The sequence below is a fragment of the Mobula hypostoma genome, chromosome 20, assembly GCF_963921235.1.
Source record: "Mobula hypostoma chromosome 20, sMobHyp1.1, whole genome shotgun sequence".
Classification (NCBI taxonomy): domain Eukaryota; kingdom Metazoa; phylum Chordata; class Chondrichthyes; order Myliobatiformes; family Myliobatidae; genus Mobula; species Mobula hypostoma.
Window position 1 is genome coordinate 37545154 of NC_086116.1, and position 15135 is coordinate 37560288.

Sequence of the window (15135 nt, forward strand, 5' to 3'; positions counted from 1 at the left end):
CATGCCTTTAACGCGCAAGCGCAGCACGTTCCTCCGGAGGAATGCTTCTACGCAGCAATCGGGAAAAAATACCTACGCATGCGTTAGAAGCCCTCGCCGGCGCCTATCTGCGCCTGCGCGCTTCGTGGAGCGAAGGCCAGTGCGCATGTGCGGGAGGAGGCGAGGTGGAGGGCGGCGAGGTTTTCGGCGCATGCGTACTGGCCGCGGAGGAATTTTTTTGAACAAACGGGCAAAAAGAGTGGAGGGTGTGGTGCGCGTGCGCAGTCCCGGGAGGGGGGAGAAGTGACGGGTCGAGTTCGCCGCTGAGCACCGAGAACAATAATCATCATGGATGAGGAGTATGACGTGATCGTGCTGGGCACCGGACTCACGGTGGGTTAGGGTTAACGACAGGGATAGGGATGGGGATGGGTGTTGCCGCCGCAGCCACCGCCCACCCGCTTCGTTGAGGCCTCCGTCTCAGCATCTGGCCTGCGAGCTGAGTCAGCCTGCGGCTCGGCGGCTGCAACCGTTCAAAGTCACTCACACGAAAGTGGCTGGTGTGATTTTCATCCCACTCGTTTTGTCTGTCTTCTGCATTCCTCCGTCGTGTTCGGTGCAGCCCCTTTTTGCTTCCCCCCCCCCCCATCCCATCCCATCCCATCAGTGGGTTTCTGTTTCACATTCTTGGTTGTTTTACCTTTAACACCAGCGACCTGGGCTATAGTGAAGTGCTAGAAGTAGAACTTCCCTCGTTGCAGTGTTTTCCTGCTGGTTTGGCTAGTGAGGGAGAATGGCTGTGTATTCAACCGTGTCGACCTTAAATGAGTGCATTATGCAGCAATACAATGGCGATTCCTTTCACCTCCTGCATTTTAATGCAATCCCATCACGTCATGAGGCGAAGCGGCACTCTGCATAGCATTGTGAATCGTAGTTAGATGTAGTAGAGTTACAATCATGGTAATTCGCTTCATCCTTCCAATTCCGCCTCCTGCCCCACGTATATTCCTGTAGGTGGATACAATTGACGGAATGGTTGAGTTTAAGATTAAATTCTCAAGCCAGATCCCTTTTAGGTCCGTAATTTGGGTTGAATATATGGCACTGTTCTCAACTGAGTCTTAGTTTTTATTGTACTTCTTTGATTTTACAAAGAAATGTAAATTGTTGCATTAAGTTGTTTATTTGAGGCAAGTTGTTTATACGTCAGGAGCAACTGTTGTGTCATTACCATCTTGCAGTAGAAATGCATCTATTATTCAAGTTAGTAAAACAATTAAAATATAATAACTACAAATTTTCGCATGCCTTTGTTCTCATGCCTTTGTGTATCCCAGATTAATGTAACTCTGTTCTATACAGGAATGTTACTTCATCACTTCATTTCCCATGTTCTGTCAGTAAATACTTGTACCACGCCCTTTCCCCTTTGGATGTAGAAGTTCTGCTTTGCTTTCATCTCTTTTGTTAGCAGGTAAAATTTGATGGAGCATAGCAGTTTTGTAAAGTGGCTTTCATGAATCCTGTTTCTGAAAGCACATTAAAGACAATTAATTACAATGCCATTACTACTTTAATGTTATGGTTTGTGTAACAGAAGCTTTCTAAATAGCAATTTGTTAGATGATGGCTAAATACTGACCAAGGCATCCAAGAAAGTACCCATATTCCTCTGGAAAAGTTGATATGGAGCCTTTGGCCACATGATGAATTGATGGGGGGGGGGGGAAAATCAGTGATCACAGTAGTATAGAATTCACCCTGCATTTTGAGAAGAAGCTAAAGTCAGATACTGTAATCAGTATTACAGTGCAGTAAAAGGAATTCTAGAGGCATGAGAGAGGAGCTGGCCAAAATTGATTGGAAGGGAATATTAGCAGGGAGAACAACAGGGTAAAAATGGCTGGAGTTTCTGGAAGCAATTTGTAAGTTGCAGGACAGACTCTCCCTAAAGAAGTAGTGTTCTGAAGGCAGGATGATGCAATTGTGGCTGGTGAGAAGCCAAAGCCAAAGAGAGGGCAGATAATATCGCAGAAATTAGTGGGAAGTTAGAGGATTGGGGAAGCTTTTAAAAAAAACAACTGAAAGAAACTAAAAAAAAAAGTCATAAGGAAAAGGTGGAATATGAAGGTAAGCTAGTCAATAATAGAGGATACAAAAAGTTTCTTCAGATGTGTAAAGTGTAAAAGGGAGGCAAGAGTAGCTGGAAAATGATACTGGTAGTAATAGGAGACAAGGAAATGGCGGATGAACTGAATAAGTACTTAACATCAGGCTTTACTGTGGAAGACACTAGCAGTTTGGGGACAGAGGTGAGCGAAGTTGCCGTTATTGGGGAGAAGGTGCTTAATAAACTGAATGGTCTGGGGTAGATAAGTCACCTGGACCAGATGGTCTACACCCAGGGTTCTGAAAGAGATGGCTGAAGAGATTGGAGGCATTGGTAATGATCTTTCAAGCAATCAATGTATTTTGGCATGGTTCTGGGGTACTTGGAGGCACACGATAAAATAAGCCATAGTTAGCATGTTTATGTTTTACAGGAAAAATTTGCCTGACAAATCTGTTGGAATTCTTTGAAGAAATAGCAAGCAGGATAAACAAAGGAGAATTGGTAGATGTGTACTTAGATTTTCAGAAAGCCTTTGACAAGTGCCACACATGAGGCTGTTTAACAAGTTAAGTGCCTGTGATGTTATAGGAAAAAATATGAGCATGGATAAAGCACTGATTGGCAAAAGGCAGAGTGGGAATAAAGGGAGCCTTTTCTCGTTGGCTGCTGGTGACTAGTGGTGTTCCATAGGGGTCTATGTTGTGTCCGCTTTTTATGTTACATGTTAATGATTTGGATTATGGAATTGATGGTTGTATGGCCAAGTTTGCTGCTGAAATGAAGAACAGGTTGAGGGGCAGGTAGTTTTGAGGAAGCAGAGATGCAACAGAAGGAATTGGACAGATAGGAGAATGGGCAAAGATGTGGCAGGTGGAATACAGTGTTGGGAAGTGTAAGGTCATGGACTTCGAAGAAGTAAAAGCGTAGACTATTTTCTAAATGGAAAGAAAATTTAAAAATCTGAGGTGCAAAGGGACTTAGGAGTTCTCATGCAGGATTCCCTAAAGGTTAGTTTGCAGGTTGAATCGGTGGTCAGGAGTGCAAATGCAATGTTAGCACTTATTTTGAGAGGGCTAGAATGTAAAAGCAAGATGTATTATTGAGCCTTTGTAAGGCAGTTGGAGAAGTGTGAGCAGTTTTGGGCCACCGATCTAAAAAAAGGATGCGCTAACATTGGAGAGGGTTCAAAGGGGGTTCACAAATATTCTAGCTTATGAGAAGGTTCTGATGGCTCTGGGCCTTTAATCACTGGAATTCAAAATAATGAGATAGATCTCAGTGAAGCCTATTGAATGTTGAAAGGCCTCATAGAGTGGATGTGGAGAGGATGTTTCCTGTGGTGGGGAATCTCAGACCGGAGGATATAGCCTCAGAATAGAGGGATGTCCATTTAGAATGGCGATGAGGAAGACACTATTTAGCCTGTGTGGTGAATCTGTGGTATTTGTTGCCATAGGCTACTGTGGAGGCCAAGTCATTGGGATTATTTAAAGCAGAGGTTGATAGATTCTTGATTAGTCAGGGCATGAAGGGATATAGAGCAGACTCGATGGGCCAAATGGCCTAATTCTGCTCATATATGTTGTGGTCTCTTATGGATGTTTAAATGGAATGTCAGCATAGAAATCTGTCCATATACAGTTTCAGGCTAGATTGTGTTTTGATGGAAGTTTGTCATCCGGAAAAATTTTCTCTCTCCATATGTTGCCTATTTTCAACTTCCAGATGAAGGTGTGACCCATGACCACCGAATTAAATGAACAACTTGTACAGCTAAAGATCGTTTGTTTTAAATTTTCCTTGTAGTCTTTCGGTATGTTAGTAATTTGGTGTCAGTGAGGATCTGCAGTAAGCAGAAGTGAGAAACAATTCATAGCATTGGATAGGAGCAAAAATAGTCACAGATGGTACACTGTTTAAAGTGGAAGTGTGTGACCCCAGTTTCTCAGTTCTGCTTTGAAATGAAAATTTTAGTAACCATCTCTATCAGGCGCAAGTTGTTTTTCTGAAACTAATGAGGGATGAAGTGATTCAACAGGAACATGATTAGAAGGTTGTGACAGTTAATTATTAAAATTCTTTCTTTATCAGGGGCCTGTGCTGCTTGCTTTAAGGGGCAAGCTATATCTAGGTATGTCAAATTAGTCTACCTTACAGAAATCAAGTTGCAGCTAGATGAATAGGAGTAAAGATATGGCATTTGTAAAGAGGAAGACCTGAGGGAGATGGATGGTTTGAAAAGTGAGGGGGAGAAATGCATGTTAGTGGGACATAGATTATATGTTGCTAGTTGACAGTACATTTATAGAAAAGATACCAAATTGTGGTAGTAAAATCGCATGTTTTAATTTTAAATTCAGTTCCTTAAAGTTGTTATAGCCAGTGGGGATAGTGCAGGTAAGCACCTACTATCTGTTAAATACTCCCAGTGGCATGCATTTCAGATGACCTCTGACAACTAAGCCCAGCTCCTGGCCTTCGCACGTTGCTTGGTTCCTAAGCCCAGCGGAACAGTTTCTACTGGCAGGAGAAGGGTCAAAGGTGGGTTACTGGCACCTTAAAATTGGTCCTTTGGGTAGATGGGGCTTGTTAGCTGTGGTTGTCAGTTAATCTAGGAAAAGGAAAATTGATCTCAAATCTGTTTCCTTGTGGCTATACCCATTCATGGAGAATGCTTTGGAAGTAAACCCTGAGAAAAATCTGGAGCTGGAGTACCAAAGGGTGTCTTACATTGTGTTCAACTCCTGCGATGCTGCTGGTGCCAAACTGTATCAGCTTCTCCCTTTCGTTTGGATTCATCAGCAGTGTGGGGGGGCCGGGGAGCTTGCTATATGGGCAACAGCTTGCTCTCCATGTTGTACTGCCCTGGCTTGCATATCATGCAGACAGCTGGCATGCGACATCCATGGTTTGCCCCGCAAACGGTGAGCCTTTGATTTTAAATTAGTATTTTGTTTTGGCTCTTTAGTAATTATTCTTGAGCATATGGCTTAGAATGTAAGCTGAGAGTATAGCATAACATTTGTTTATACACCCAGTGGTCGTTTATTAGGATTTGAAGAGGGGATAGGCAGGGAAATTTTTTACCAGAAGGAGAAATCTAGATTCATGCTACCAAGTTAGAGGCTACCCAGGTGAAATATAGGTGTTGCTCCTCCAACTTGAGTGTGGCCTCATCTTGGCACAGGAGGAACCCATGGACTAACATGTTGGAGTGGGAAGGGGTGTTGAAAAGTTTGGCCACTGGGAAGTTCCACTTTTGGTGGATGGAGCGGAGGAGGTGCTCGACGCCAAGTGATCCCCCAGTTTATGCTGGGTCTTGCCAGTGCAGAGGAGGCAACACCAGACACAACAAACAACCCCAGCAGATGCCTCACCTGACAGGACTGTTTGGGGCCCTGAATGGAGGTAAGGGAGGAGGTGAATGGACAGATGAATGGGTTGCTTGCAGGAGTAAGTGCCAGGAGGTAGATTAGTAGGAAGCACGGAGGGACCAATCCCTGTGGAAAGTGGAGTTGTGGGGGAGGGTGTAGACCATAAGCTGTGGGATCAGAATTGGGCCATGTGGCCCATCGAGTCTGCTCTGCCATTCAGTCATGGCTGATCATTTCTTTTTCCCCCGTCCTCAGCCCCTCTCCCCGGTTTCCTCCCTGTGATGCCATGCCCAATCAAGAACCTATCAAGCTCTGCCTAAAATGCACCCAACGACCTGGCCTCCACAGCTACCCGTGGAAACAAATTCACCGCCCTCTGGCTAAAGAAATTTCTTCACATCTGTTTTAAATGGACACCCCTCTATCCTGAGTCTTGTCCTGGACTCCCCCACCATGGGAAACATCCTTTCCACATCTACTCTGTCAGGCCTTTTCACATTCGAAAGGTTTCAATAAGATTCCCCCCCCCCCCCACCCTTCTAAATTTGTGTGAGTACAGATCCAGAGCTATCATACGAGGAACATTTGATAACCTTTTCTTTACTGGAATCATCCTTGTGCGCTTCCTCTGATCCTTCTCCAATGCCAGCACATCTTTTCTTAGATGAGTCCAAAACTGTTCATGATACTCAAGGTGAGGCCTCACATTCTAGACCTCTTGAAATGAATGCTAAGATTGCATTTGCCTTACTCACTACTGACTCTACCAGCAAGTTAACCTGGTGTTTTCTGCACAAGGACTCCCAAGTCTCTTTGCCTCCCAGATTTTTGGATTTTCTCCATGTTTAGAAAATAGTCTGCACATTTATTTCTTTACCAAAGTGCATGACCATGCATTTTCCAGCATTGTACTTTATTTGCCACTTTCTTGCCCATTCTCCTAATCTTGTCTGTCCTTCTGCAGCCTACCTGTTTCTTCAACACTACCTGCTCCTCCACCAATCTTTGCATCATCTTTAAACTTGGCAACAAAGCCATCTATTCCATCATCTAAATAATTGATATACAGCATAAAAAGAAGCGGTCTCAACACTGAACCCTGCAGAACACCACTAGTCACTGGCAGCCAACCAGAAATGGATCCTTTTATTCCCATTTGCTGCCTCCTACCAATCAGCCAATGCTCTAATCATGCCGGTAACTTTACTGTAATACCATGGGCTCTTAACTTGGTAAGCAGCCTCGTGTGATACCTTATCAAAGGCCTTCTGAAAGTCCAAATATACAGCATTCACTGGCTCCCCTTTATCTAACATACTTGTAATCTCAAAGAACTCCAAAGGGTTCGTCAAGCAAGATTTTCCCTCAAGGAAACCATGCTGTCTTTGTCCTATCATGTCCTGTGTCACCAAGTACTCCATAATCTCATCCTTTACAATTGACTCCAACATCTTCCCGACCACTGAGATCAGGCTAACTGTCTATAATTTTCTTTGTTGCCTTTCTCTTTTCTTAAAGTAGAGTGACATTTGCAATTTTCCAGTCCTCAGGCACCATGCCAGAGTCCAGTGACTTTTCAAGAATCTATACTAATTTCTCCACAATCTCTACTGCTACCTCTTTCAGGGTTAAGATGTGATTTAGTGGTAGGATTTCTTTAGAGCTGGTGGAAGTTGTGTAAGATGTGTTGGATGCCAAGGTTCATGGGTGGTAGGTAAGGTCAAGAGGAAATCTATCACTTTTAAAGTGAGAAGATGGGGTGAGCACAGGTATTTGGGATATGGAGAAGATGTGGGTGAGGGCAACATCAGTAGTGTAGAAAGGGAAAACCCTGTTCCTTGAAAGAGGAAAACATCTCTGACATTGTGGAAAGGAAAGCCGTATCCTGGGAACAGATGAAGCAGAGGCAAAGGAACTGCGAAAACGGAATAGCAATTTTACGGGAGAAGGGGTGGGAAGAGGTATAGTCAACATAACCATGGGAATGGTAGGTTTATTATAGATGTCGGTTGACAGTTTGCCTCCAGAGAAGGTGAGAGGAGTCAAGAAAGGGAAAGGTGGTGTCCGAAATGGTCCAAGTGAATTTAAGGGCAGGGTGAAAGTTGGAGGCATTGTTAATGAAATTGACGAGCTCAGCATGGCACCAGTGCAGTCGTCAAAATAGATTTAGAGAGTATTATCGGGGAAGGTTGCAGATGGATTATATACTACATAGCCAACAAAGAGGCAAGCATAGCTGGGCCCCTTGTGGGTGCCCATGGCTACCCATCAAGTCTGGAGGAAGTGAGAGGAGCTGAAGGAAAAGTTGTTGTGGGTGAGGAGCAGTTCTGCCTGATGGAGGAGGGTGTTGGTGGAGAATTGGTAGGTTCTTTTGTTAAGGAAGAAGTGGGGAGCTTTGAGGTCTTCTTGATGGGGGGATAGGAGTATATAGGGACTGAACTTCCGTGTTGAAAATGAGGTGGTCAGGTCCAGGGGACTTGAAGTTATATAGGAGCTTGAGAGTATGAGATTGAATACAGGAGTTGGGATGTAATGTTGAAGTTGTATGAAACATTGCTGAGCCCTAATTTGGAGTATTATGTGCAGTTCTGGTCACGTACCAACCATAAAACATCAATGAGGTTGAAAGAGTAGAGAAAATTTACAAGGACGTTGCTGGGTTTTGAGGACCTGAGTTAAAGGGAAAGGTTGAGTAGGTTAGGACTTTATTCCCTGGAGTGTTAAAATGAGTAATTTGATAGAGGTATGCAAAATTGAGGGGTATAGATAGGGTAAATGTAAGCAGGCTTTTTCCACTAAAATGGTTGGGACTACAACTTGAGGTTATGGGTAAGGGTGAGTGGTGAACTGTTTAAGGGGAACTTTACTCAAGTGATGAGTCAGTAAAATAAACCTTTGAGTGTGAAATGTGCTGCCAGTGGCAGTGAATGAGTTTGTTTTCAGCTTTCAAGGGAAGTTTGGACAGCTACGTGGATGAGAGGGGTATGGAGGAACTAGGCAGAATAATAGTTCAACTATTATTGATGGGCTGGAGGACATTTTTCTGTTCTATAGGTTGTTTACACATTCAGCTTGTGCACTGTAGTCAGAATTTTAGCCAAAGGACTGGGACTATACCTGTAACGTCTCTTGTGCTACTAGATCAAATATTGGCAGTTGCATTCAGATTTGGACTTAAAAAGCCAGTGTATCTGGATTATGTAAGGAATATAGTGAGATATCTTAGACTAGGAAGATTAATGTGCAAGCATGAGATGGGAGAGAATGTCATTGAAATTCACTGATACACGTCAAATAACCAAATTAATTGGTATCACTTTCTCCAGTTTTGTCTGCATATCATGTTTGAGATTGAAATGTGCACTTTTAATTGGTAGTTAATTCCTAAGCATCTTTAGAAAATTCCCTTGATAATTAGTGAGTTGAGGCTGTGATTTATGTATTCCTAATGAAATTGTTTCAAACCTGCATTTGTCACTGTTTGGATATATGCAAAATTTTTTAAAAATGCTAATCAGTTACTAATGAGTTTAGAGAAACAGGACAATCAGTATCTTGTAGATAAGATATCTACTGTTGTATAGAACAAGGTTTATACAGACTGACACTGAGATTTAATTGCTTGTATTGCAGCTAATGGGAAGGATTTCTCAAATCACTAAAAGCTTGCTATGTTACTAATAATCTTTGTATAGATGATTTGTCACCTTGAGAATCTTGCCTTCAATATGATACTACTATAGGGTCTTATTGCTGAATCATCTGGATGGACAGAAAAGATAGCTATCTTGTACCAGAGGGCATGCTTTTAAGGTGAGAGGGGGTAATTTCAAAAGAGATGAGGGGCAGTTTTTTTTTAGAGGTGGGTGCCTGGAATGCGCTGCTGGGGTGGTATTAGAGGCAAATACATAGTCATTTAGATAGGTATAACAATATGAGGGAAATGGAGCTATACGGACATTGTGTAAGCACAAAAGATTAGTTGGTCAATTGATTCAGCACATTATTGGCAAAAAGTGCCTTTACCTGTGCTGTACTGTTGACTCTGAAATTTTCATTTTTATTTTACTCTAAAAGGATGCAGAAATTGATCTAAGCTGATAAGTATTGTAATAAAAACCAATGTACCAAGCATTAATAAGGGAAAATATTTTCAAACTCAGGTGGATGCAGAATTGAAGTAAAATTAAAAATTGACCAGCTCTTGTCTCTGTTAAGGAAGTCGAGTCCACTGCTAGAGTCAATCTACTTCCTTTGGTGTCACTGATTATAGTTAGAAAGTAGGTCAGGCTTGAGAGGGTAACCACTTGTACACAAAATGGTGAACACTGCAAGAAATGAGCTCTTTAAACTCTTAGGCTCATTTCAGAATCAGGTTTAATATCACTAGCATAGGTCATGAAATTTGTTGTTAGGCCCCAGCAGTACATTGCAATACGTAATAAAAATTGATTCACTCTGTGTGCGTGTATATTAAATAAGTAGTGCAAAAAAAAGTAGTGAGGTAGTGTTCACGGGCCCAAAGTCCATTTAGAAATCTAATGGTAGAGAGGAAGAAGCTGTCCCTGAATCATTGAGTGTGCACCTTCAGATTCCTGTACCTCCTCCCTCATGGTACCACTGAGAAGAGGACATGCATTTTGCTCTCTATGGAGTTATTTTATAAATGGGATTTGGTTTCTGCTTGATCCTAATTTTTTATTAATTTTTGCATTTTGCAGACTGGCCACTATGACTTGCACTTTGTATGCCTTGCATAGTTGATGGACACTGTGGTCCTGTCCTTGGTGCATAACAAAGTATTCTTGTTCATACTCAGCTCTAATTAGTCTTTCTAACTGGAAAAAAGTGCAGTTTTTTATTCACACAATGCATGCAATGCAATGTGGGTAGTTTAGTGATTGGAAAATTGTGGGAAAAGATCTGAGGCAGCATCTGTGCAGAAAAAAGTTTTGGATTAATTCCACCATCAAGCCATCCTCCATCTTTCCCTCACCCCGCCCACCCCCCACTTTCTGCAGGGATCGCTCCCTATGCGATTCCATTGTCCCCTCAGCCCTCTCTCCTTGCAAGCAGAACAAGTACCACACCTGCCCCTAGATCACCTCCCTCTCACCATTCTGGGCCCCGAACAGTCCTTACAAGTGAAGTGACACTTCACCTGCGAGTCTGCTAGGGTCATCTACTATATCTGATGCTCCCGGTGTTGCCTCCTGTAAATCGGTGAGACCCGACATAGATTGGGAAACCACTTCACCGAGCATCTTGGCACCATCTGCCACAAAGCAGGATCTCCCATTGGCATTACGACATTGGCATTTGCAGATCAGAATTTTCAGAATTAAATTAAGTGTTTTCCAAAATTGTTTTGCAATAAGTTAGTCTGGATTGTTTGAAACATTGTACAGCTTTATTAACCAACTTGTTTCGCAGTTTAATTTAAAATTTCTATTTGATATCTAAATTTGCTGTTTCATTTTGAGGATTTTCTTGATAGATTTAAAAATAATTCTTAAAGTTGGCTTTAAACATCATACTAGAATAACCGTATTTTACCCTCCTGGTGAAAACCCATGCAGATCTTTCCCAGATTATGAGCAACTGATTTATGGTGCAAGCTGGTGCATACAAGTGTTTGCATGACTTGGGGGATAGATTTGCCATCTGCTGAAGACATCTTCTGCTGTGTGGGAACTCGGTACGTGGCAATATCTGAGTGGTTGAGTTAAAACACCCTGGTTAAATCACTTAGTGCCCTTGGTAGGGTTACGTTTTTATTGAAATACTGCTGGATGGCTTCATTTCCAACTTTGATCAATTAAGCTTATGATCAGTTCTCGGGATCAAACCCAGATGTAACCTGGGAAAACCTGTTCTAGGATCTGTAGTATGTGACTGTATGTAGGTCATGCTGATTTATCAATAATGGCATGGCCTGATGAAACATCCTGACCCAATCTAATGCCAAACTTTCCATCAAATGCAATGCAGATAGTTCACAAGGTATGATATTATGGTGAAGTGTAACATTTCACTGTTGAGCAATGAAACTGGTTTGTTTATTTTGGTGATCTGGGTGTCATGACTAACATTTATTGTCCATCCTCTACTGCATTTGCTGACTAATTTAAGGCTATTTGAGATCTCACCTGGACTGTACACACCGGCTTTGTGGCAAAAAAAAAGCACAGCAGCCTCTCTTCCACCTCAGATGACTGAAGAAGTTCAGTATGGCCCCCCAAATCCTCAAGACCTTCTACAGAGGCACCATTGAGAGCATACTGACTGGCTGTATCACCACCTTGTACGAGAACTGCATCAACCTTAATCGTTGGGCACTGTAGAGAGTGGTGGAGCCCAGTGCATCTGTGGATGTGAATCTCCCTCCATTGAGGACATTTATACTAGCGGGTGCAGAAAGAAGGCCTGGAAGATTATTGGGGACACCACTCCAACCATAAACTATTTCAGCTGTTTCTGTCTGGCAAACAGTACCTCACCATTAAAGCCTGGACCAGCAGACTACGGGATAGCTTCTTTCTACAAGCCATTAGACTTCTAAATTCACATTTAATTCACAGGTCTTGATATATTGCGACAGAGTCATCACACAAAGATCTTTGCTCCCCCACATTGTGGGATGGGTGTAAGATTTAAATAAATTCTAAATAAAACTTCTGGTCAGATGGTGACATGCTCGATTGCAGTGGTTTCTTTAGGACCAATTATTTGTAATTATTTGTCTTTTGCATTTTTTGTGTGATTGTAAAACATTGCTGGATATTCAGAACATTTAAGTGCTGCAGGTCTGTCCCACTGGCAAATTGGTTGATAGGAGTAAAGCTGGAGCACCCAAGGAGGAAGGTGTCAGAGGCAGTGTGTGGTCTGACAAACAGTGCAAATGATTGTCTGTAATTGCAAACCTCTGTTGGACATGGTAATGTAGAATACTGTGAGTCCAGTTAACTGGTTCATTGGCGAGACCAATAACGGGAGCTGTTTGGCCTCAGTTGTTGCGTGAACCAGACACTATGTTGTGGTGTCAGTTGGTGCTGGTCTCCAGAGTTCACTCAGTGGAAGACAAGCTGGATTGCACTTGTCTATAGCTGCAGTAGCGCATGAGAACTGAATGCCTGTTCTTGCAGAAACGTGACACCAGGACAACATCCCATGCATCATCATTATACAGGCCATGACACTCAAGGGCCTGGGCTATATTTTTTCTGCTATCGTAGCTACAGTATATGTGTTGTGTGTGTGAACTCGAGACTTTTAGATCTTGCATGGGTCAGACCAGACATTCTCCCCTAAATGATACTGGTGAACCAGAAGAGGCTTTTTCAATAGTCCAGTAGTTTTTGTTTGCTACTTTGACTAAAATCCTGCAATTGCATGATGGGATCTAAATTTAAATATTAGGATTGCAAATCCAGGTCAATGGATTGCAAGTGGAAATTTAGCTTCTGTGTTACCAATTTCTCCCTTGCATAGTAGCCATGTAAAGAACTGTAGTTTAAATATTTAAAACTTTGGATTATAGCTTTTTCATTGTAGCGTTTTGAGAATATGGTTTGGTTTAATGCATTCTGTGTATTTATTATACTAAAACTTACCCTGAATGCTTTTTAAAGATTATATCTGGATTACTGTTCATACTTGTTTAGTTCTGATCGATGTTTTCAAACTGGAAGAAAGTGCAGTGTTCCATTCACAGGATCGTGCAATGTAACAGAGATTTTTGATCAGAAAATGTTGGGAAAAGATGGACAAGGGAGCATCACACAATTCAATTATACATATCTATTGATTTAGTAAATGATTATTTTTTAGTTTGGTCCAGCAGTCCAGTCCCTTACTTTAATTTACTTTTTCATAGGAATGTATCCTTTCTGGAATAATGTCAGTAAAAGGCAAGAAAGTCCTTCACATGGATCGCAACTCCTATTATGGGGGTGAAAGTGCATCTATAACTCCTTTGGAAGATGTAAGTATAATAAATTGTTTGCTTGCTTCCCTTGCATTCAAAACCTTTTTTTCAGGATTATGGCTATTATTGGCAAGGATGATGTGAATTCCTAATTGCCCTTCAGAAGGCAGCAGTGAACTGTTGGAGTCTTTAAGATGAAGGAATTCCTACTGTAGTGTTAAGTTTGTCAAAAGATGATGAAGGGGTGGTTATTACAGTGAAATGACAAGCAACTTTGAAGGGAAGGCAAGTGTATGCTGCCTGTATTCCGATTAATAAAGGCTATGTGTTTGGGAAGTACTGCTGATGTAGTCTTTACAAGCAACTGAAGTGGAATTTATACACAATACATTGCTGGTGATGAATGGTGTGCAAATTAAGCTGCTTTCTGCTGAATAAACTTCAAGCTGCCAGTGTTATTGGAGGCTCTCCTCACAACTGAAATAAAGAATATACTGACATATTGCTAATATCTGCCTGAGTTGCTCATTGCAGGGTGCCCAGCTCCTGCTCTGTCTTTGCTGTATTTTGTGGTTGTTTCTGATTGATGATGGGACTTCGTAGTGTTAATGTCATTAAATATTAAGGAGATGTGGTTTTACTTGCTGTTAGTATCTGGATTTCATGTAGTACCATATGGTGTGAGGTTTACAGCCGTTCCTAGATTGAGAAAAGAATACATTTTTGGAAAAGGTTTAAATGAAATTTCATAAGGCATTTTGATCTATGTACAGAACATAGTGCTCTATTCATTATATGATGAATAGCCCTCGGTCAGACACAAGCCCTGCTGGATCACTGGCAGATTTGTAAAGCTAGGAATTATCATGCTTGCCACATCAACCCATACTTGAATGTTTTCCAGGTCCTGATAAAATTTTAACTTCCTGTGTTCAAAATAAAAGTAATGGAAATATTCCAATTCTTAAGATTCTGCGTTATTATCATGAACTTTTTGATCCTAGGCCTGATTTCTTGATCAAAAAGCTTTATGACTTAATTGGTTTATTCAGTTGCCCACACTAAACTAAACTGGAATGTTTGATTTTGAAATCCTTAGATGAATTGGAATATTATATAATGCTTACTTTACTCTTGTGAATCTTTGCAAGCAAGAATTCAGAACAAATATTTTGGTCTGTAATTTCATTTTCTGGCTTGGAATGAAGAAAATGTTGGGTCAGAAATTTTCCACAGTTGGGTATATCTGGGATTTGCCTTCCCATGATTGATGGTTAAAAAAACAAATTTGGTGTATGGGAAATACCAGTTCTGGTACTGGGTTGAATTTGGAACAGTTGCTGGTATTTTGCTATTAAGATGTAGAAGGTTTTCTTTTGGATTGGTTGTAAGTTGGGTCCCTGCATCAGACCACTATTCTAATTGTTTCAGATGGCTCATTGAAGCATCCATTTGGAAATTTTTAACTTTGTTCAGAATGAGATATTGCATCAGGTTTTAAAGATTTGCACCTAGTGGTGTTCATGAGGATTTTCTCTCTACCTGAACCAGAATAGTTTTGAGTCAATGACATCTTAACATGGTTTTACTGTGGGGTTGTATCCACAAAAAAAACAGTTGCTTTGTTTTATTGCATTAGTCAGAATTGCCTTAATCATTCATGAAGGAAAAATTAAGATTTAAAATTTTGGTCCTTGAGTGAAAAAATGAGCTACTCATGATTGCAATGGTTTGAATGT

General features: G+C 41.5%; 1 protein-coding gene across 1 annotated transcript in view; it reads left to right on the forward strand.

The window, feature by feature from the left end:
* The first annotated feature begins 214 nt into the window (after nucleotides 1-214).
* LOC134359442 (rab GDP dissociation inhibitor beta) overlaps nucleotides 215-15135 on the forward strand; it is a 30767-nt gene continuing 15846 nt past the window's right edge. Inside the window, exons 1-2 of the mRNA XM_063072684.1 lie at nucleotides 215-372; nucleotides 13346-13453. Of these exons, the coding sequence (XP_062928754.1) occupies nucleotides 328-372; nucleotides 13346-13453 (153 nt within the window). The 5' untranslated portion in view covers nucleotides 215-327. The remainder of the gene's footprint in view (nucleotides 373-13345; nucleotides 13454-15135) is intronic.